Source organism: Mastomys coucha, unplaced genomic scaffold (genome assembly GCF_008632895.1).
Source record: "Mastomys coucha isolate ucsf_1 unplaced genomic scaffold, UCSF_Mcou_1 pScaffold15, whole genome shotgun sequence".
Classification (NCBI taxonomy): domain Eukaryota; kingdom Metazoa; phylum Chordata; class Mammalia; order Rodentia; family Muridae; genus Mastomys; species Mastomys coucha.
The window spans coordinates 98,887,801-98,911,942 of NW_022196897.1; the positions used below are offsets into that span (position 1 = coordinate 98,887,801).

The following is a 24,142-nucleotide window of genomic DNA, read 5'->3' on the forward strand; positions in this document are numbered from 1 at the left end:
GCAGAGCGTGACCAAGAAGCAAAAGAGAGGGGATGGAGAGTTTCCTTGAGGGCATATCCTCAGTGATTTGAAACTTTCCTATGAGTACTTTTGAAGAGGCCTTTGCCTGTTAAAGACTGAGTCACTTCCCAATAACACTACACATGGAAACCAAGCTTTTAACACAGGCATTTGTCTAAACCATTATAAGCCTTGACCACTCTCCTCCTAGTCAGCCTGCTTCTCTTTGTCTCGTTTGTTTGTTTGTTTGTTTTTTGTGATTGGGTTTCACTCTGTAGCTCAGACTGACCTCATGGGACTACAGGTGTAAGTCACTGTGCCAAGCTAAACTTCCCTTTCTCTGAGTCTTTTTTATACTTCACAGATTTTTTTTTCATCCATGACTTCTACATCCGATCAGCCGCTACACTGTGTCTGGGATCATAAATCATTCGGTATCTCTCATGGCACAGTCCCGACTCATGAAACACTTGGATGAATCATATCACCCACCTTACAGAGAAGTCCCAGGTACTCTCATTGTAACAAACTGGGTGTCCAATGAAAGCTTTTTCTCATGCCAGCATCTTCTGTGTTTGAAGCAGTGTGTTTCCTTATGGAGCAGAGACAAAAACACTGTGAGGCAAAATTATGGCCTCTCCCCAATTGTATAAATGAACGTTGAAAATCCTACTGTTCTGGGATAAGCTTACAGTGTATAATATGCCTGTCTTTATTTTTTAAGATTAATTTATTTGTATTTTATGTGTATACATACCTGATCACACTGCTTCCTATAACCTAAATCCATGTACTAATCTGTTAGAATGACAGGAAGATGGTGCTGGGTTGGTGAGGTGGGATAAGATTGGGCAGGATGTCATGGTAACTCCCATTCTGAGCATACTACATCCTACATAGAAGCAGGGAAAGGCTCTATGTCTAGAGTCTTAAAATCACTATTAAAAAAGTAAAACAGCACAATAAAATGAACCTTCTGAGGCCTCAGAATAGCATCTGTGCTAGCCACTGCTCTCCAATGCTGCTGTCAGGAGTCAGCAGGAGGAAAGTTGACCTACCAGATGGAGCAGCAGTTCCTCATCACTGTACAACCCACGGGAACATTCCCTGCACTCAATGTTTGAAATGTATCCATGGTTCTTTCTTATATTTTTAATAATTTTTCAAGCATATGATCAGCTTAGTGGCAGATACTTCAGAATTTCCTTCCTGAGAATGACAGTAAGTTGTTTAGACTCTCGTCTAAGTAGTCGCTGCTGCATTCATTACATCTTGTAGTAGAGTCCTCCCCAAATGCACACTAAATGTGGACAGTATTCTCTATGCTGCTGTGTGAAGGGACCCCAGAAACAGTGCTTATCAATAAACCCATGTTCTCTACTCTCCTTCCTCTTACTCTGCTGTACAATCTCATCAGCTGTCCAGGTGTTCGAGTAATGGGGTTAATGACTAACCATGCCACGGCAGAATTACCTCCTGACTGCCAACACTTACCTTTCTCCTGGGAGGACAGTTTCCAGGACCCACAATCTTATCAGAATTTGTTGGTTACCCCTCTCCTGCACTCTTTCCCTCAACTCTCCCCACCCCACCTTTTCTGGCTTCCTGGTCCCTGTGTGCTCTAGGCATCTTAGGGCCTTGCTGAGTGTTGTATAGCAGATACCTGGAGATGCCCGTTCCTCAGATCCTAAGCCAATGCTGGCTGAGCTCAGTAGCACATGTAGGCTCACTGAAGGAGTACAGTTCTTGTTCCAGGGTGGTCAGGAGATGTGGGGTGTCTGGTCATGCTGCTACTTGTGTGGCAGTCATGGTGGGATGGAAGATTACTCCAGTTTTCCAAGATCATATCGCCTCCAGATAGCCTCACAGTGCCAATAAAACCTTAGTTCCCTGGAAGAAATGCTTCCAGCTCAGAACTGACCCTTTCAGGAATTCTAGGTATTCTGGAATATTCTGTATTAGAGTGGCGAATATATTTTGAATAGTTATTTCTTGAAAACTCAGCCTAATGAATCATGTGGCAAGAGTTAAGAGTAGCTTCAGTGACAATACATACAACAGATAACATCAAACAATTCTCAACTCCCCCGATCCCAGTAGCAATCACAGAGGAAATTCTCTTCTAGAATGGTCCTACTGTATCATCCTCTGGACCTAGGGCTTCATGAGCCCTCATGCTGTGTAATTACATCCAGGGGCCTCCAGTGGGCTTGTACCCACAGTCAGAGTTCAATCAGGGCAATGCTGACAGTTCCTGCATCATATGCTTTACTTCTGCCTACTGTGCCAAACATGTTCTTCTTTTGTTCCCCAAATGTCCTTGGGCTTACTACAACCACCTTCCTGACTTCAAAGATCCTTGGCTGTAGCACTATGGAAAGACTGATGGGTGGTAATGACCCTTCTCAGCCAAGGAAAATCAATGAATGCCTCTGCTATAGATGTGGTCCAGGCCCCACCTGGAAGAGCACATCCCTTTCAAGTCTATTAATCTACTGTAGTCCTCTCTAAATTTCCTTCCTCTTCTATGAAATCTCTTTTCCTCCCAGATGCTTTGGCCCATCCCCTCTACCCAACTCATCCCATCCCCAAACAAATTTTCTCCCCATAGAGCCCTGTGGCACATTCACAGCCAAGGGGAATACTCTACATTAATTCTTCATATCTATATGCATCAAGATTTCTACCTTATTTGCTACATTTCCAGACCAATGCTTACCACAGTTGGTCTTACGGTTGAGCCTTACCTCTGTTTCTAGTGTAGAGAATTTTCAAGCATATTCAAGCAGAGAAGTAGAAGTTCAGGAAGTCCTTGTGTACATGGGACCCAGCTTCAACAGCTATCAATATGGCTAATCAGATTCATTGAAATTCCAAGATTCCTCCCTACCCCTCCCTACCACTATTAATGGATTGTTTTAAAGCAAGTGTAAATACCACCTGCCCAAAGTTCAGCAGACATCTCTAAGACACAAGAGCTCATTCAAAGATTGCCATAAAACTTTGAGGCAACTAAATTGCACCAAATATTCAGCCACTACTCACACTTGTCAGATTGATAGTATATATATATTTTACTTGAATCGGAAAACAAAGAAAAACCTACGTGTATTCCATTTGGTTTACATTTCTCTTAATTCCTTTAAAATTTATAGCATTTCACACACACACACACACACACACACACACACACACACCTGGGTGGGGGTGTTTCCATTCTGGGTTTTGATGATTATTCCCATCATGTGTTGAATATTCTCAGTTCTAACACATGTGAAATGAGATCACACCTTCCCCATTGACTTCATAGCATTAGCACTAAAATTGGATACTTCTGCAAGTCACCTCGCTCTATTAACCAAAGAAATTGATTTTATACTGTTATATAAAAAAGAAAAAACTTCCTAAGCCAATGCTCACATACATTTATTAAGAAGCAGCAGAGTGAGATGTGTCAGCCCCTCCCCTTGAGTACAAACTTCTTTATTGGTGTGTAACAAGGCCCAGGGGCTAGATACACTACATAATCAAAATCAAATGCTAGCTTTTTACAGACTTGGCCCAAACAGCACAACCCCAAAACTGCAAGAAATCTGAGTATTTCATATCCGTGTTTTTATTATACTTGACATATACATTTTAATTGTAATGTTTCTTGCAGATCCACATCAAAAAAATCCCCAAAAGAGAAGGAGCTTTTATTCTAATTTAGCAGAAAGCACAGGCATTGGTATGGAGACAAGGACAGCTGCTTTTCATCCATAAATATGTAAAAATGCATGCTGTCACTCACGGGCTCTACAAACATGCACATAAGCATTGTATGGGTTTCCACCTACTGTCTTCTCTTTATTCTGGTTCCTTCTCCTCTTCTGAGAAGTGGGGGACAGATTTCTTTGCCACAACATTGTCCAACCTCTTTCCTTGTAGATAGGGATTGACACTCTGAAAAAAAAAAAGATATATGTTTTTGGTATTACATGAGAACTTCAGACATAGAGCCTTCGAATAAGCGACTGAGAATTGTTTTCTGACTGTTGGGTTAACAGGAAAATAACATAGCACTTACACTTACCACCCACCTACCAAATGATGGCTCCAGTGAACTGGTTAGTCCCTCAGTACCCCGTAGTGCAGTACACAGTCTCACAGACAGATGTTACTAATAGTGTCTTTCATATAACCGTAGTGTTCTTGATCAAATGCAATGTAATCTTTTTATTGTTATATTTAGCTTAAAAGTTTAGGGTGAACTGGAAAAGATTCTTACTACTAACTTAGTGTGAAAGAAAATGATTTTTCGCTGGGCAGTGGTGGCACACGCCTTTAATCCCAGCACTTGGGAAGCAGAGGCAGGCAGATTTCTGAGTTTAAGGCCAGCCTGGGCTACAGAGTGAGTTCCAGGACAGCCAGGGCTATGCAGAGAAACCCTGTCTCGAAAAAAGAAAAAAAAGAATAAGAAAAGAAAATGATTTTTCTATGGTGGGAGTGAGCATTATTCTTATAGAGAGCAAACTGGACCAAGTAGGAACTAGTATTCTAAGACTGGCTGTAGGTCATCCCATGGCTGCAGCTCTTCTCTGCAAGGATTCTGTTGAACTGTTCATTAACAGCTCCAGCGATCAATTCTAACCATCCCTCATTCAAACCCGAAAGGAGAAATAAGATGCAAAGCCATCCAGAAATGGCCTTTGTGCTTCATTCAGCCCTTTGTGTTCTGGAACCTCTTTCATCTGTTGATGTTCTGAATGTGTCAAAGAGTTTCCATTGCTTCTCTAATAATATCAAATTTTTTGAGGTTTGGATCTGAACTGGTAACCAGAGCTTTGCACCATAATCTTTAGAGAGCAGGAAACATTTTGAACGTCTTGGAGGGTATTTGTTTATTGAAGTTGCCTTTCAGCAATGGAATAGACATATAAGAAATAGGCTGAGGTTACAAGGGAGGAGCAATCCTATCGCAATGCTAAGTGCCCATGAGCAAACAGACACAGTTCTCATGTGGGCCTGGCCTGCGTGACTCTCTTAAAAGGTGATCAGCACATGTTCCAAAAGACATGGGATGGAGCACAAGAGTAGCCCTTGTCAATGTTCTTCAAATTCTGGTGTATGAACATGTAAATCAGGAAGGACCACAGCCACTCTGCAAAGGTAACTCATAAACGAGGTGAAGACTACAAAGTGATGAGTGTCTTTACAGATTTGGAAAGAGGCATGCCACAAAAAGATATTCATCCTTTAAGTCTTCAAAATAGTACTCTTTTGTAAATTGTCAGCTAGCATGGTGTGGCCCATCCTAAGGACCTATGAGTAGGCAGACTCAATGTACTTAGAGAAAATATGTTTGGGGCTGGAGAGATGGCTCAGAGATCCTGAGTTCCCTTCCCAGCAACCTCATGGTAGTTTATAACCATCTGTAATGAGATCTGGTGCCCTCTTCTGGCATGCAGGCAGAATACTGTACATATAGTAAATCTTAAAAAAACAAAAAAAAAAAAAAAAAAAAAAAAAAAAAAAAAAAAAAACAAGAAAAATAAAAAGTATATTCAATACCAGAAATACTTTTATGTTTTGTAACAGTATTAACTCTTAAAATTGAATTATGTTAAAAGAGAATATAGGATATTCATATATGTCAACTTGGGACTAAGTAGATGATAAACTGCTTAAGATAACTAGTGGCTTTTAGATGGTATCAAGATACAGCTACAGAGTTAAAATATTCTCAAAATTGCTTAAAAGTATATTGATCTTTTATATGTGAAGCAACCAGGAACTCAAATGGCCTGGAGTGACTATAAAAGCCACCAAAAATGACATGGGGCTTTGGTTGTAACTTTAGGGGTCAGTTCCCTTGCTAAGAAACTTCCATAGTGCAAGATGGGCTGTCTAGTCCCAAAAATTTCAAAGGTTGTGAGGAAATGGGAAGACAGAGACCAGAGTCACCAGAGTCAAGGCTCTTTCATTTCGGATTGATGTTCAATTATGAATTAAGTACTTTGTTTTAAGCCTGTTCCGAAGAGCTCACAGTACTTATCTATGGATGGTCGTTATTGGGTCGGTTACATGTGATCATTATTCATCTGAAAACTGGAAGGACAGCTTGGGATGGACCCTTGCTTGTTGTCCTCTTTAAATCCTCAGTAGATGGTGAGCTTCACCAGAGTAATCCTTAATTCTTCAAATACCTGGGCTATGATTTCTTTGTATTGATTCATGCTCCAGAGAGGGTGGTTAAGGTCTTCAGTCAAGAAGGAAACAGCAGCTGACATGCAGTGCTGTGAAAGGAAAGTTCTGTTTGCCCATCAGTCTAGAGCAGCCCAGGGCTAAAGGAATGAAAATGGGGTTTGTAGCTATCTGAAAAGAACTGATACCCCAGGGTCACAGTGACCTTTCTTTCCATAAATTCTAAGCCTTGTCTATGTGGAAGAAGTGGATGCCAAAGTAAAAATCCTTTATGACATATGTCTTAGCCAGAATTTTAAACTTTGGTAATTACTAGTCTCATGGAAATGTGACCTAAAGTCAACCTAAGCGCTTCAGACTCCGGGCAGAAGGCGTGGGGGGCCAGCAAGTAGAGACAACTAAAGCTGCATGCTAAGTTATTCATTTGGGGTCAGTCATTGGTCTTATTTGGAAATGTCCTTGTTGTACCATGGGGAGATATTTAAGCCATCTTCCTGGTAAATTATGTGTATTCTGAGCTCCTAGAATAGAATTTCTTGATGTTCTCTCAAGAACGCATTACACCCTTCCTGTCACCATCTGCCATCGGAAACTGTAATCACCAAGAAAAACCCTAATAACCCCGTTCATTCTCCCAAAGAATATCTGCTTCCAGATGTAACAGCTTTCTGCTTCTTGCATAGGAAATTGCCTGTGGATCTGTGTTTGTCAAGCAACCCGGGGGCCAAAAACCCCACGCTTAAAGCATTTTTTGATTATACTTAGCCAAGCTCTTCACCTGGGCCAAAATTGCCATTAATTAGATTCCCAGTTTTCCCTAAGATCCAGGTACTCGCTATTCCAAAGAAATGGTCAGCAGCCTTGGGTAGGTTTGTATATTTTAATTAAAACAGTTACTATGATAGTACTTTACTATGCAATAGCAAAGTTTTTATCCATCCTGTTTGGTTGGATAAAAGAGTGTACAAGTAGATTAGCAGGATGGATATTGATCACTGGTAAGCCTAAGGACTATAAACATGCACTGGAAACCCAATGTAACCTTGACATTCAGATTTATACCAGGCGATACTATATAAGTAGTAGCAAAACGCACAATGCAGAGGCCAAAGGTCCATCTTGGACAGTCCTCCAATGAGAGCTAAGTAAGGCTGTACCAGACAAGGAAGTCAGCGAGTGAGATAAGGTGAACGCATGCTATTCTGGCTTGGCTAGGGTAATATAAAAAATATGTAGAAGAAAATCAAAATTATGGCCTGCAGTATACACTTGCACACTTCCTGGTTTCTGTCTTCTGATTTGCATAACTGATGCAGATGTGTGAGCCATTTCCTCCAATGGCTTACAGAATATTTGAGGAAAGTCATGCCCCAATAGCTTCCCTGCACACTCCTCCCCTACATGGGTATGAGTCTGTTCCATCTATTGAAACTGTCCTTCATGGTTGCTGGCCAGAAGGGAAGTAATGAGTGTTGCATGATTTTCATGGAACACTCCTAAAGCCCAGGGAGAAGCCCAGCCCAGAAACCAAGGGTATATATGCTGGGGGTGGCCCTTGCCATGCACGACTTCTGTTCTATTCTTTGCAATTGCATCAGAAAAGATTCTACTTCCCCAAAACCAAATGTTTCAGTTGCCCCTCTCAGAAACGCTAAACATCCCAGAAATACCCCGGTCCCTGTGTGCCTTACCCTCCGCTTCCGCCTCTGTCCTCCCTTCATCTTCTCATAAAGGAGTTTCTTGTTCTAGAGTGGAAAGAAAAGAAAACACAAGTGTAGAAGTATGGATTGAATTTGGCAACTGTCTATTTTAAAGCAACACTTGGTGTGTCCTCTGGTTATTTGCATACACATATTTTGGAAACAAAGCTAGATGAAAGGAATGTCGTGTCAGAATGATAGACCACAAGAGAAAAGCTGGTGACTGCATTGCTTTTCACAAAGTCCTCCACACTGCCTCGGGGCACACAGTGCCACCAACAATCCCATAAACAGGGAGAGATGGCATGCTAAAATACCAGGGTGCGGGAAGCCCAGCTCCTTACTTTGAACAGCCTTTGTTTGAAATAAATAATGTTATCTCAGTATCTAATTCCCTTTTTATGAACTACACACATGACTGTTCTCTGGAGCAGTGTCTGACCATTAACAACAATCCTCTGTGTAAATAAACGAGACATTGACTTCTGCAGCCATCCCTCCCGTGGCTCAAGTTAGTGGCCCCATCAAGCCAATCACAGAACCATTTGGTCTATAACATTTTTAATAGAGTGAACCTTTTAAAAACTGCCAAAAAACTTCTTGGCAGAAAGGAGAGTTATGTTGTGTGTGTTGGGATGGGGGGTGCTGTTCTGTTACCACAGTTTGTATAAGTGTTTCCACATACGGTTGTGTTTCAAACACACGGTGGATTTAAATGAGCTCTAGAATATCAGACACATGCTCCACACATTTCTCTCCAGTTGAGATTATAAAAGACAGAACACTTAACCTGAATGTAAAACCAAAGAAAGGGATTTGGGTGCTTTTCTTGTGTTGTTTTATTTGATTTTCTAATCACAAGGAAAACAATGTATGAAAGACAATTCATCTTGCTAGGATACCCCAACACTAACTCCTAGAAAAAAAAATTGCTAACAGAGTTCTGGTGAGGAGCAAGTTTATACAACATTCATATCCTCTGAGCTGTCTGGTTATTAACAAATATTTAAATGGTAGATTTGAAAGTGAAAATAACAAATGCCAAGAATGAGCTTCATGGTTTTCTTGTTCATTAAAACCTACTACCTGTAATTTACAATGAACAGCTCGGCCCAACCTCAAATATCCAGGGGCAGGTTGTGCCAGGAGAAGCATGCCCATTGCCAAAAACACCAGCATTGACCAGAGCCCCTATCTCTGGCTTACTTCGGGGGATGAATCAAGTAAATATCAAGAGGGAGAAAAGGCAGGCCTGCTGACCGTTCCCTTGAGGAATGAGAATATTGTAGTTGGTCTCAACCTCAGTGTCTGACTGTAAACAACTCTAATGCACACAGAATGTTCTGGGTGCTCAGGCCAGCGTTGGGGAGGAGGTGGGGTAAAGAGAATGAGGACCGTGACTGCTCATATACATCACTTTCTCCAGTTGTCTGAACTGGAGGGAGGACAGAGGGTCTAGCAAGCTGGTGCCGTGAAAACCCACTGCTCATCATACTTGGCACTGCTCCAGAATGCTGCAAATGAGATGAGGGCAGCAACATCTCAATCCCCTCTAGAGCTTCTTGGGGAAAATTATAACCAGAAGTATACAAGGTCTAGAAGTCTTCTTCTCAAAGATGGTTCCTGCTTCCCTGGAGAGCAGCGGTCAGGACCAGCATGCCCATGCCCCCTGCTCCTCCATGGTGAATATGCCTGGTCTTCTCCATCAGCTCCATATCAGTGTGGATTTGGTGGCAGGGGTTGGCATGTGAATAAAAAAAGGTACCCAAAATGAATTAAAATAGATCAGCTACCTCTTCTGATATTCATTTGTTACTCCCTTGGGGAGGAGTGGCCTAAGTTCTAGGAAAGCAACTGGTTTAAGTTCACTAAAGGGCTTTCCACTAGGCCATCAAGATTTGGGATGACCAGTTCCATTCCTAAAGGACCCTGGGAGATGGACATCTTTTTGGAGAACTGTCTGATCATAGGGCTAGGCTATAGGAAGTACAAAAATTAATGATGCTAAATATCTGATGGGGCCAGAAAGTAAGGATATGTCCAACTAAGTGTTAGAGTTGGGTCCAAAGGAAGGAAATGCCAGCTTGAAGAAATTCCTACTGGCCAAATGCAGGACATTTTGAACATCAAAATTAGTAACAATGAATCTATAGAGTTACCAAATAAATGAGCGTGTCTATAAACAGGAAAGGAAGTAGTGGAGGCTCTGCACGGGAGTAGGATGCAGATGGAAAAGAACAAGAAAGCAAGAAGCTCATCATTTTGCAACTATTGTGGTTATAATTGAGTCTGGTAAATAGCATCAATGAATGCAAAATGCATTGGTTAACAGGCTCATGGAGATCAGAATATTTATAGTCTCAAAGTAGTTTCCCATAGTTAATTTCAAATGGAAAATGATAGTTTTATACCAGGGAAACATGGATACCACTTTACTAAAGAGAATTAAACTACCACTAACAGGTGACAAGCCAACACCATGTACCCCTGTGATGCAAAGTGATAAGGATATCCATAGATTGCATGATTAAGAAGAAGTTATGATTATTAACAAGTTGATCTCATGCTAACAGAGAGAAGAACGGTGACTTCCAGAGCTGGGGACGGTGAAGGAGATGGTGAGAGTATAGTGACAATCCAGGTCACACACAGCTAAGGAGGAGTAAGTGTCAGTGTGCTTTACCACAGCTGAATAACCATTTTAACAGGCTGTGTGCTTTACAACAGTGCTGAGTACTCTGAATATTTTCAACATGAAGAAAAGAACTAAGGAGCTGGAGAGATGGCTCAGTAATTAAGAGCATTGGCTGCTCTTCCAGAGGACCCAGGTCCCATTCCCAGCACCCGTATGGCAGCTCACAACTCCAGTCCTGGGAACCCAGTGCTCTCTTCTGGCCTCTGTGCATACTGCACTCACACAAAGCACAGACACACATGGAGTCATAACACCCATACACATAAAATAACAAATGTTTTAGAAGAAACAAACAGAGTCTGGGGTTATGAATATGCTGCTGGTCTGGATCTGAACATCACACATGATGTGTGGGTACACACATTGACATATATAAACATGCCACACTCTACTCCATAAATTTGTACAATTAGTATGTGTCAAGTAAAAGAAGACATAAAATACACAGCTCACGTCTAATGATGTGGAAAGCAAACCAGAACATGGCCATGCAAGATAAACAGAGTTGGTGAGGGACCGACCACACGCCTCCTGTCTCCCATGGCTCAGCTCAGGCTTTGATCAACTATTGATGAAAGTTGTATAAGGTGCTGGAAAAGGAGGAACATTTGGGTTGTGATACACTGAGGAAGTATGTTAAGGGTAAAGGCTGGCATCAACCTTTGACCAGAGAGGCCTTGAGGTTTGTAGGTGAGTGTGAGGAGGCTTATATCAGCCTTTGGTCATAGACCCTCGGGACTCTAGTTAGTTATATATATTGTAGTGAAGGCAATCAACCTTAAGATAGAACTCCAGAGCTACATTATGAGGGATGAATCATGAAGTGTGTGTGTGTGTGTGTGTGTGTGTGTGTGTGTGTGTGTAGTTCAGTTCCTAGCTCTGTCAATCACAAGCTCTGTGTTGCTAAGCAGGCTACCCAGGCCCCTACCCTGCATTTTCTCCTTTATACAATGAGAGTGATGAGGTTGGGTAGCCTGGATAAAATGATTGAGGTAAAATATTAGCACAGTGTCTGACTGTAGTGTGAGCGCTAAAAATATTAGAATTTCTTATTATATAACAAGCATTGGTGTCTTCCCATTACCCGCTACAGGGCTCAGAGGTCATATGGTGCATATTTAATAAACATGTCTTGATTCAGTAACAAGGAAAGAGCCCTGCAGGAAATAAGACAGACACACTGATATTTGTAATGTGGAAATCATTGCTAAAGATGCAACCCAGCTCCAGATAATATAAGAAACAGGGAGGCAGTACTGTCAAGGAAGCGGAGTAGGAGGGGACTTGTGTGTTATTTATTTGAGAGATGACTGTTTTGCAAGTTGAAAGGATTGTTGAGTTGCAGACAGCGCTTGAGACTATCCTTCTATATAAACACCCAGGCTGCTTTGGGATCCCAGCTTAAAAAAGCAATAGACACTCAGTTAACACTTCCATGTGAAGATCAAGCAAACACGGTTTTATTGCTGGGTGGTAATGAGAAAATAAACAAGGAAACTGAAGTTTAAACAAACACATCATTAGGGCTGATAAGAGGCATAAATGTCATTCCTTTGCCATTGATATGTGATAGCACTTTTTATTCTTGGTCTTAAATTCTAGTCTTCGGCTCTGATGTGGACAATGAATCTGTGTGATTGAGAGAAACCCAAGGAATGTCCTGAGAAGGGAGAAGGAAGAGAGAGGGAAGGGAGGAGAGGGAAGAGAGAGGGAAGAGAGAGGGAAGGGTGAGGGAAATGTTCCTAAAGGGGATATGGGTGGGATTTGGTAAGAGAGAGAGCTTTGAAGAAGAGGATGTAGTGCTGTACACCTTTAATCCCAGCACCCCTGAGGCAGAGGGAGTAGGAGCTCTGTGAGTTCAGATTGAGGCTAACCTGGTCTACAGAGTGAGTTCCAGGACAGCCAGAACTGTGTAGAAAGACCCTGTCTACAAACAAACAAAACAACAAAATGCTGGGGAAAGAAGCTAGCACCTCTTCCACCCATCACAACCCCAGATGGGCTCTGGCCTACTCTCAGATTTCCTCTATTTCCTTTCTTCTTGTTCTCAGGTCCAGACTCCACTTACTTGCACCCCATCCCCTAAGACTGCAGTACTAATTCTTCGCAGTGCCTCTGCTTCTTCTGCTATTAAGCCACAATCAGGCCCACTGGCCTCACATCTTCCTCTGCCTTTGGATTCCATCTTTCCTAGCACTGGGACCCAGCCTTCACTGTACCGCCAGAATGGGCACTGTAAACATGCAAATATGGGCTTATTATATATTTATGATTTTCATTTTAAGACTGTAAAACTGTTGAAAGCCCAGAGCCACTTCTTGGTGAGTCTTGGAGACCATGCATCTAACACAGTATCTAAAACAAAGTGGGCTCAGAACCTGTTTGCTCCCTTCTGAACCTGGTCCTTGCTACTGCTTAGCAATACCTTACCCATCTACTGTGGATCTTTCCCCAGAACTCCTCTTAATTATCTGCTCTTCCCTTTTTTTCCTTCCTCCTTTATGCTGGCACATAAATGCTTAGTGCATCTCCTCTTCTCTCATTTTAAAATTCCTCATAGGAAGAGTTTATGGATATAAACTTTCATATAGATTCCATCTCTCTGTCCCTCTCTGTCCTTCTCTGTCCCTCTCTCTGTCTCTGTCTCTGTCTCTCTCTGTCTGTCTCTGTCTCTCTCTTTGCCTGTCTCTGCCTGTCTCTCTGTTTCTGTCTCTCTGCCTGTCTGTCTGTCTTTTGTCTCTGTTTCTCTGTCTCTGTGTCTCTGTCTCTGTGTCTGCCTGTCTCTGTGTCTCTGTGTCTGTGTCTCTCTGTCTCTGTCTCTCTCTGTCTCTCTCTGTCTCTGTCTCTCTCTGTCTCTCTCTCTCTGTCTCTCTGTCTCTCTCTCTCTCTCTCTCTCTCTCTCTCTCTCTCAGGCTATGTCTATAGTATATAACCATTCTTGTTGTATTACTCCCTTTGAAATGGCACCTGTTCTTATCTTCATCACTATATTCATCACTATATATACGATCAGCATAAGTGTAATTACTTTATTTCTTTCTCCGTTGTCTTTCTGTCTTCAGTCTCACCCTCTATTTTACCTCTTACTATCCCACTGGAATACATTTTATAGGAGATTTTCATAACACTCAAGATTTTTTTTTCTGTTTATGTTTCAAATTCTCTGAGTAGAAGGATTGAAAATAGTTTGACAAAACAATTCTCCCTACAGGACTACATGTGTGGCAGAAGAGAAAGAGGGGGAGAGTGAATGAGAGAGAGAGAGGAGAGGAAGAGGGAGAGTGATACAAATGGGATATGAAAGGTTAACTCAAGTGTGTTGGTTTCCTGCCTTAATTTGGAAATGTATTTTGAGGGCAGAAGGAACTTAACTGAATTAATATAATGTGAAGAAAGATGCTAGAAAAATGAAAGTGGTTATCTAGGATAAATTTCTTTCTCCAAAACAATGCAGAAGAAAGGGGAAAGTGTAGCTTTGTGGTTTCAGTGTGCAGTGGAACACAAGGCTGTGGAGAGCACTGACCTAGGAGGGACTCAATGAGGCCCGAGGGGCTTAGGTTACCTGAACACTCCCCGTTCACTCATTGCACAGATCCATTGACCATCTACTCTCATGTGTGAATTAACACTGTTCAGCACTTCCCTATTTTTTTCTCACATGACTTCATCATTGGATTACACAGACCTGACCACAGGCACCTAGACACATCCCCACTCAATTGTAATCTTCCTTGGCGCCTTCCCAGCCTGTTGGGATCTTCTTGAGTCCTAACTCTGTCATCCAGAGTTCTCCCTTCCAACTTTGTGTCATCCTCTGAGAATCTGAGAAGTGTGTGATCTGTACTTTTATGACAAACATTGATCCACATGTGGAATGGGGTAGCATTCTGACATGCAGGGTTCCCTGTACCATTTCCCTCCCCCCTTGACAAGATTCTTTCACAAGCTGTCTTTTGGTGGTATTCTGTTGAGTTGGCTGTGTGTCTTCACCTCTTCCAATGGGAGATCATAAAAGATCTTGTCAAATACTTAGATGAAATCCAAGTGCACCATGCCTACTTCATTTCCCTCATTAAGCTGGCACACATAATGCTGGCAATGGAATAATATGAGCAGATCGACAAAACTTGTTTTTAGTACACCAGTGCCAAGTGGCCATGATTTCTCTTTCCAAGTGCTTATAAAACAACACCCTTCATTGACAGCTACTCATAGTTGCATGCGACCAACAGCAAGCTCACTGCCACGCATCTGGAGATTGTCCCTCTTTCCACAAAGCAGACTTATGTGTGTCTTCTCACAAGCCTGGATGTCTTTATTTCCTTGACTCTGCAGAGATATACATGGATCATCCATCTCCCATAGTACAGAGATCAACTTTACAAATTTCTCAGTAGCTTTCCTTTTGAAAAACTCTTCTCCTTTTCATGGAGTAGAGTAGCGTGAAGCACTAGTGAGACATGAGACTGGTATGACTCAGTCTGTGGAATAGCGCAGAAGAGAAGCCACTAGTGTACGGTCTAGATGTGCTGTCTCTTTCCATGGGATCAGTATACTGCTGGACAGACACACAAGTGTGGTCTGGAATAATAACTGCATAGTATTCCTCTCATTGGAGATTTCTGAGGAATCAACTCCTAAACAATTTTTTTTCCTTCCTTCCCTCCGTGCATGCTGTTTATCTCCGGCATTACTATCCCCACGAGATCTAAGTGAAAACTCTACCAGCCACTGAAAACGGACTTACCCACTTGCCCAAACCTGGGTAGTCATGTTCTGGATCAAAAAGGTGTTGATCTAACTGGAATTCTCGACTGAACTCTGCAGTGTCGGGGGCGTTTTCTAGACATCCATCATCTGCTGTAGACAAAGGTTTTTGAGAAATGATCAAAGCATCTGTTGTTATTCTAAATGTTAATTTCTTAAAAACATCTAGACACACAAGGGTCATAGTCTGTTCATATCAGATAATCTAAGTCACATTCCGTCTGGGATTCAATGCCCCTGGTAGATGGGATTACTTCGGGAGCAAAGACCTGTTGGGTGCACTCCAAACCCACTTCCCTTTTCTCCTTGGCACATAGCAAGGCTAATTTTCCAGCCTTTATTTGCAATGATGTGGAATCACATGCCTAAGCTAATATAATGTAGACAGGAGTTATATGTATATTTCACTTCCAGGCCTGTCTCCAAAACTTTATTATGGTCCACTTCCCCAACTTTACCCCATCTGCCAGTATGCAAGCTGCCAGCCAGGGCAACTAGAGGCATCGAGAGTCAAGAAGCAGAACTATCTACCTCTGTCATTCCCTTACCTTCCTGTGATAGGACTACATATAAGTAAAAATCAAGTTTCTATTTGAAGAACCACAAGAACAGTGGTTCTTAACCTGTGAGCCACAACCCCTTTGGGGGGTCAAATGACCCTTTTCATAAGGGTCACCTAAGACCACCAGAAAACACAGATATTACATTACAATTTATAACAGTAGCAAAACTGCAGTTATGAAGTATCAAAGAAAATAATTGTGTGGTTAGGGGCCAGGACAACAGGGTTCACAGCATTGGAAAGGTTGAGAACCACTACTCTAGAATGTTTCATTTGCTTCACTGTCAAGTGTGTTTCCTTAAGCAGTATGTTTCCATTCCATATGAGTCCCTCTGTTTCTCTTGAATGCCGTCTTTAGGAACCATTCCAATACCTTCAGGCAGGTCTGTGTGCTGTGTATCACAGCAGCGGTGACTTAAGTTTTATAGTGAGACAGATCAAAACTTAAGGGTCAAATCCCTGAACATGTAAGATCTATAGGTTTAGCATCTTCTTCTTCTCCTTTTTTTTTTTTTTTTTTTTTTTTTTTTTTTTTTTTTTTTTTTTTTTTTTTTTGGCTTTTTGAGACAGGGTTTCTCTGTGTAGCCCTGGCTGTCCTGAAACTCACTCTGTGTAGTGGCCTTGAACTCAGAAATTCACCTGTCTCTGTCTCCCAAGTGCTGGGATTAAAGGCATTCGCCACTTCTGCCTGGCTAGGTTTAGCCCATCTCTGCTACCTCCCTTTAAATAAAAGTTTATTCCAAGATATCTGTTTTGTTGTTGTGGTTGTTGTTGGTTAGTTGTGCTTTTGTTTTGATTGCCCTCACCAAAGACCTGCTGTGTAGCTCAGACTAGCCTCAAACTCACAGTCCTTTCAATGCTTTCTGAGGGCTAGGATTACAGAAATATGCCATAGTACCCAACTGCAATGGTTCATTGAAGTATACATCATGCTTTCCATTCAAACCAAAGAAAGCAAGTTATCTCCCCTAGCTTTTGTTTTTCTTTAAGATCTATAATGACTAGATATGGTGTCCTAAAAGTGAGTTTTTAAAACTCCCTGCTTCTGATGTATTTTAAACAACATTTTTTAAAAAGGGAGAAATAGGGGCAGTGGTTGATTACCTGTTTAGCATATATGAGACCCTAGGTTCAATCCTAGTATCATAAAATGAGGTGGTGAAGCAGAGAGGGGGGGAAACAAAGGTTGTAAATATTTCTGCAAGATAGGGATAGGAAAGAAGGCCCCTGATTCAAAGGTCTTGGTGCTGTGTATTACAAAGGGATAATGACCTGTCAAAGTCAACAATGAGAGGAGATCTACTTGCAATTAGCAAGGTTATGTAGCTCTTAGGACTAAACTAAAGGCTTTCGAATGTAATGTGGCAGCCCTGAGTCCCAGGAAGCTAGTGTGGAAGTTATCAGTCTTCGGAACAACTTCCAGTGTGATTCCTCATTTGCACTGAGCTATTTCTAATGTCTTTATTATGTGGGAAAGGGATAGCAAGCAGAGTGGTCCAAACGCAGCAGCTTTGCAACATTTTGGGAACTATTTCTCAAGTACCTTTAGGTGGGCTGAGATCAAGCTGTGGAGATGAAGCCTGTCTGAGAGACACCTGAGATTTTAGGGGGCTGAAGATGTGCCCTAAAAGTAACCTTTTAACCCTGTGGCCATGTTAGATCCTAGGAGCTGCATGGATCTGCACAGGGAGATGGGTGGGATGATTGAGATGAGATCATGCCAGAGCAGAGGCAAGCCAAGGTTCCATTCTTGGACCATTCAACCATGCTGTGCTGTATCATGCATTAGGTAAGGTGGTCTCAAAAGTCCTTCCCAACAGTAGCTAAATTTAGCAAGTGATTTCTTTTCTTAGATTTCCAATTGGGGCAGGAAGACAGTGTGGAGTATGTTAGCTTCATGGAATAATAGCAAAGGCACAAGAAGATTCTGAGGTCAAATCTATCACTGGGATCTCATCTACCACTGTCATCTCACTCTGTACTCTCCTCTCAGTGTCAAGGCCATGCACAGGGTACTATGTCACAAAAGGTCTTGCTTAGGAAAACCCAGAACTCACACTGTACATTTTCTTAAGGCATTGAGTGTGTCACATTTTTAAAGATGACGAGATGGAAGCCTAAAGAAGTGAAGCCATAGTGTGCAGTTAACCCTAGAACCCAGATCTTTGGCTCACACTCTGGGTCTCTTTCCTTTGTCTTCCAGTAGTAGATTTCAGACTTCATTGTGCTCCAAGGCTGCTCACTACACAGATGGCTAGGACTCAGGTCAGCGTTTCTGGTTCAGTACATCTGATTCAGATAAGGGTCCACATTTCTAGTTTATGTTAAGTTCCAGGCTACGCTGCTGCTGCTGGCCCAGGGACACCACTTTAAAAACCTCTGTGCTATCTTATCAACTTTTCCAGACTCCCACACTCTGAGCTGGTCTTTCTTCCTACCCATCCAAAACCCTACAAGCAAGTCAAAGGTGATTGATGGGTTTGATGCCAGCCAGTGACTCAAGATTTCCTGTCATCCAGGGCCAGCCTCCCTATACTGGGTTGGTCATATCCAACTCCCATGTTGCTCCACCCAATATGGGAGCTCTGTGCTTCAGGGAAGAGAGAGGCCTCACCCTAATAAAAAGAGGAACATTTTTCAAAGAGAGCTCACACTGCAGCTGGGGTCAGAATTTCCAATTACCTCCCATTATAACCCAAGGCCATGTTCCTTACCAGTTTTCCCAAGAGGACAGGGATTTGGAGGGTCTGGGTAGCCTTGATCTTCACTGAAGTCCTTAGGAATGTTGTCACCAGTCAACTCTGCCACTATGTTGGGGATGTTACCAAAAGGACCCAGATGCTGAAGACCCTCATGAGCTCCCCCTGCAGCATGGGAGGAAACATCTTTAAATTGACATCTACTCAGCAGACGAAGCACTGCGCTTAGTAAGCAAGGGAAGCCTAGGAAATGAGCCCTGTGTTCTTGAGGTTTGGACTTTAATTGCAGAAATGGACACACAATATTCATCAGCCATTTCCTCAGAATGTGAATTGTGTATGACATACATAGAAATGCTAAGACAGCGTTATGGAGCTTGGAGATGAGACACTTCCATATAGCTGGTGAATGACTGGGTTTCTGGATGCTCACATAGGTGAGCAGGACTCTGGAAATTGGGTATGGACTTGGGTAGGAATGAGGGGGCAACTGTCACAGAGGTCTAATAGATGGAAGGAATAGAATAGGTGAGAATTAAAGAAAAAACTCACTAATATACTGGTACCCCAGCTTAAGAACTCAAAATTTGGTAGTTCCAACTGTTTTCTTCCAGATATATTTTTCTGCATAATTCTTTACAGGGGCTAGAATAGTCACTCAGTCACTAAGAGTGTGTGCTGCTCTTTCAAAGGACCTGAGTCTGGTTCCGAGCATCCACAATCAGCAGTGGCAACTACATGTGGCCTTAGTGGGCACCCACACTCATATGCACATCCACACACAAAAATGTAAATACCTTAGGACTTTATTTCATATGAAATCACAGGAATCTTTCCATTTGTCTGCCTGTACTCCATTTCTGTACTTAAGAAGGACAACGTTGTTTTACATCTACTCAGTGTACCATGACACATTAACTATTCTCTATTGTGAGACACTTAGCATTTCTCAATTTATCTTAGGTCCTTAATTTCTTCCATATTCTGGATTAATTTTCTTCAGGAGAAGTTCCCAGAAGCAAGTCAAATTACTAGGTCAAAGGCTATAAACATTTTTATGGCTCATGATATTGTACTGCCAAATGTTTTCCAAAAAGGAGGTACTAATTTAAATATCACCAAAACATGAGAGTACCACTTTTACAACATCCTCGCTAGCACTGGGTTTCATAAAAATAAATTTTCATATTTTTTCTTCCTCTTTTAAATGGATTTGACTGCCAAATCAATCAAATATCTTCCATATGTTTATTTACTGGTTTTCTTTTCTTCTTTTATGACTTGTCTGTTTATGCTTCTAGAATTACAATGTTTCTCTTATCAATTTGTACAAACATTTCATTTAATAAAGATATCAGGCCTTTGTCTGTCACATTCTCTGCAAACATTTCCCAACATTGTCTGACTTTGAATTCTGGTTGCTATTATAATATTTTGCTAACATAAGTTTTTAATATTTGCATAGTCTGAGTTGTTTTTAACTCTCCTTTGTAATTTCTTTTTATCTGTCTGGACTTGTAAAACCATTGCCTCTTCAGGGTTATGATCGACATTTGGATATTTCTTTTAGTTTACTTTTAAAAAATTAACCCTTTAATCCATTATTTGCTATGCTTCAAATAGATAACCTATTATCCCATCTCATTTATCCAATAACTATCTGGCCCCATTTCTTTCAAGGCAGCAACAGACATCTAAGAGCCTCATCTATACACAGACACAGCATGAATCAGAAGTTCCCATGAATACCCTGGTTTACTGCACCTACACCTACTGTGTACTACTCCACTCATACCCCTAACATTTTACAAGGTCAAGAAGTTTCCTTTGCCAGACCTTTTCTTAGGAAGACTTAATATTTTTTTAACTGTGATGGGAGACTGGTGTTGTCCCCTTACAGGTGCATTAATCTATGTACAGGGTGCTCACAGATGTCCATGGGGTGGGGTTGGGGATCCTTCTCTAAATCAAATCTAGGGGATACGGCCTCATCCTTCCATGTCCACGAGAAGCATGACCTTCACATCTAGCCACTTTAGCTAGGTATAGCCAGTCAAAGCTTCCTTGTCCTCTGTGACTACATTGGTTTAGACTTTTGGGCCAAAACCTGCTCCTCTTTGGATAGGCATGTTGTTTTCTTTGGGGCTGTAAATATATCCAAGTAGGATCATCTTGGGGAGAGCTTGCTGTCTTTCTGAGGTGTTTTTCCATCACTGTTTAATCCTAAAGGGACAAACTTACCTCCCTTAGCATTAGCTCTCACATCCAGCCCTCACCAACATGCAGCATTACTTTGTTGGCACTTATATGGTATTCCATTACTCTGCAATTCGAGTGGATATTTACAAAATTTATATATTTGAAAAAAATGTTTGGGGATGGAGAAATAGCTCAATGGTTAAGATCGCTCTTCCAGAAGACCCTGGTTTGATTATCAGCACCCACACAATGGCTTACAACCATTTGTAACTCCAGTACTAGAGTATCCAAAACCCTCTTCTAGCTTCCATGGGCACTGCATGTACATTGTATACAAATATACATTCAGGCAGAAAACCCATATATATAAAATTAAATAAAACCTAAAAAACTTTTGCAGGGCACTGGTAGTGCATGCTTTTAATCTCAGTGTTTGGGAGGCAGAGGCAGACAGATCTTTGAATCTGAGATCAGCCTGTTGTACAGAGAGGGTTCCAGGACAGCCTACATAGAGAAACTCTGTCTTGAAAACAAACAGATCATAAAAAGGTATTTCTATTGTGGACCACTACAACTATGTGAACATCTAAAATAAGCTATTTTATGTATCTCATAAGCAAATATAGCCAATATTCAATATTACTGACATTCATATTCTTATTCTATATTTTATCATAATCTATATTAAAATAAATGCTAAACATGTCAAGAATCTACTATGACTAATATGCATTGATCAGTCTCTTATCGCTTACTATTTTCATGCTATCACTCTGATGATTTGATGTGTCCAAATGAATACATTCTTCATTTTAATTCTGTTGGTAATTGACTTTTTAAAATTAATTTGTAAATCACACTTTGAGTTGTAATTCTGTTCTTAGCTTGTTACTCTCAGTCTACTGAGAGGCAGACTTTGGTCTGCCATTATTTTTAACCATTCTGGATCTTCATTAAGAGTTATCCAAGTCACACGGTAGTAGCTGCTTTCAGAAGTGCTCTGGGGATATATGCTTGTTTTTCCAAATTAACCTCCAAACTGCAAAGGTTAAACCGATGGATCAGTGCATTTGGGGCTGGTAAACTTGAAGCTTAGTATGATCTTGGCAGGGTAGTCACCACCATGCTTGTTACAGGGCATGCTCTCTGGTGTGTCAATACATGTCTCTGCTTTTGAAAGCACCCTGGAATTAAGTGCCAGGAATTATTCAACTTGGCTCAGAGGGAACACATGTCTTAATGCTCCATTAGTCATTAATGAAGGAAGCAAACACAGTTTCCCTTATGGAAAGCCTGCCAGGGCTCTATTTACCTCTGTGCACCAGTGCTGTTTAAATGAATGTAGCACTTGTTAGGGAGCAACAGATGTTTACAACTAGGTAGATCTATTAGAACACAAACGCTTTTCAAACCATGCATAATGACATTGAATCCAGATGCACTCAGTGAGGCAGGAACAGTAGGGGACTTGTAGATGTCAAAGATGCTGTCCTGTGCACATCTAGAAAATAACTTCCAAAGTAGCATCATATGCAACCAAATGCTACCTTTGTGATCCATTACATTTTTTTTTTTTTTTTTTTTTAGAATAGGTCTGTTACATCACATGCTAAACCAGCCAAGATACAGGTTCTGCTTGGTCCACTTACCTCAGTCTCCTTAACTCACATCAACCCAACATATATTTATAAGTCATTATTCAATTAATTTAAAATATTTATTAAACATATTCTGTGCATCAATACTTAAACAAAACAAAATATCTAGATTGAGCAAATAGAGGGTGTGGTGGTTTGAATGAGAAAGGCCCCCATAGGCTCACAGATTTGTCACCAGGGAGTGGTACTATTTAAACGGATTAGGAGGTATGGCCTTGTTGAAGAAAGCCTGTCATTGGAGATGGGTTTTGAGGCTTTCAAAATCTCAAGCCAGACTCAGTGGCTCTCTTTTCCTGCTGCCTACATCTGGATACAGAACTCTCAGCTACATCTCCAACACCATGTCTGACTGCTTCCCTCCATGGTGATACTGGACTGAACCTCTGAAACTGTAAGCCAGCCCCAATCAAATGTTTTCTTCTGTAAGATTTACTGTGGTCATAATGTCACCCCATGCTGAAGCTGTCTGTGGAGCCATGTAGCTGGGCACCAGTGCTGAACTCTAAAGGAGAATTGTGTTGGGGAAGCTTGGTGCCAAGGAGCTAGTGGGATGTTACCATTTAAATGATGTAGGCTAGCGGTCAGTATGCAATAAGTGAAATTATAAAAACCCAATACTAATAAATCTCCAAATTTTATCTAGCTTTGATTGGGTATGGGCTCTCTGGTACACTGAATGAATTCTAAGCTTTTCATAGAGTAAATCTATAGTATTGCACAGTATTCTGAAGTCATTTGACTCTCCATGAGCCAAATCCAAAGTGAGGTTTCCGATTACAGAGTTTCAACTTTCTATGCTGGAGAAGATGAATCTCCACATAGTGTCCAGATGACTGAAGCATCCTTACTAAAGTCAACAATCACTTTCTCTAATCATTCAAAGAAAACTTGCCTCAGTGAATTTTAGAGAGACATATAAATTTTATCTTGAGAATATGGTTTGGCCTCTTTATAATAATCTTGGACTATCACTGCTAACATTAACGACTACAGAGCCAGAGAGTATTCTCTACTCTAAAGGACACGACAAGATAACTCTATTAAATACTCGCAACTGTTTTTTTTTTTTAAGTCCTTGTTTCATCCCTTCTTGGAAGCTGTTAATTCTAGCCATATAGCCCTTTTGTAGTGATTACATGATCAAAATTAAAGTGAACTTAGGCATCACAAATCCCTGTCCCTGCTTTTCTTTATCAGAGCTGCACCCAGGGGTTTGGTCAAATGCTGATTCCTCGTACAGCCTGCATACACCTTCTCCAGTGATTTTCTTTCTTTCTCTCTTTCTTTCTTTTTTTTTAGATTAGCTTTAGCTCTGGAGCAACAGTGGCAGAATGACTTGTTAGTCATTGACTGGTGTCTCTGGTAATTTCTATCTCCCTGGGGGGGAGCGGGGGGGGGCAAATACATCAGTGACCAGGAGGTTGGCTTCCCACTGGGGAGCAAGGTACCAGCAGAAACACTCTGAGATGGAAAGCCAGTCTCTGTCCTCGCTCCCAGTTCCTTCGTGTCTGATTGCAGCCACATGCCAGAAAACAGCATGTCCAGACGGATCCCTGCCCTGCAGACTTTGCCTCACAATTTGGTAACACCCTGACAAGCTCACAGCCAGTAGAGTTCCATCAGTGCCCCTCGCCCCATGCCGAGGGTGTCTGTGGAGCCATGTAGCTGGGCATCAG

The 24,142-nt window shown here is 41.5% G+C and overlaps 1 protein-coding gene across 2 annotated transcripts in view; it reads right to left on the reverse strand.

Moving 5' to 3' along the window:
• Positions 1-3,410: 3,410 nt before the first annotated feature.
• Positions 3,411-24,142, reverse strand: part of Scg5 (secretogranin V) — a 44,237-nt gene continuing 23,505 nt past the window's right edge. The window contains exons 3-6 of one of the 2 annotated variants that reach the window (XM_031371383.1): positions 18,625-18,774; positions 15,329-15,438; positions 7,878-7,931; positions 3,411-3,945 (exon numbers count right to left, since the gene is read on the reverse strand). In XM_031371383.1, the coding sequence (XP_031227243.1) occupies positions 3,850-3,945; positions 7,878-7,931; positions 15,329-15,438; positions 18,625-18,774 (410 nt within the window). In that variant the 3' untranslated portion in view covers positions 3,411-3,849. Of the gene's footprint in view, positions 3,946-7,877; positions 7,932-15,328; positions 15,442-18,624; positions 18,775-24,142 lie in introns of both variants that reach the window. The other variant, XM_031371382.1, reaches the window with a different exon arrangement.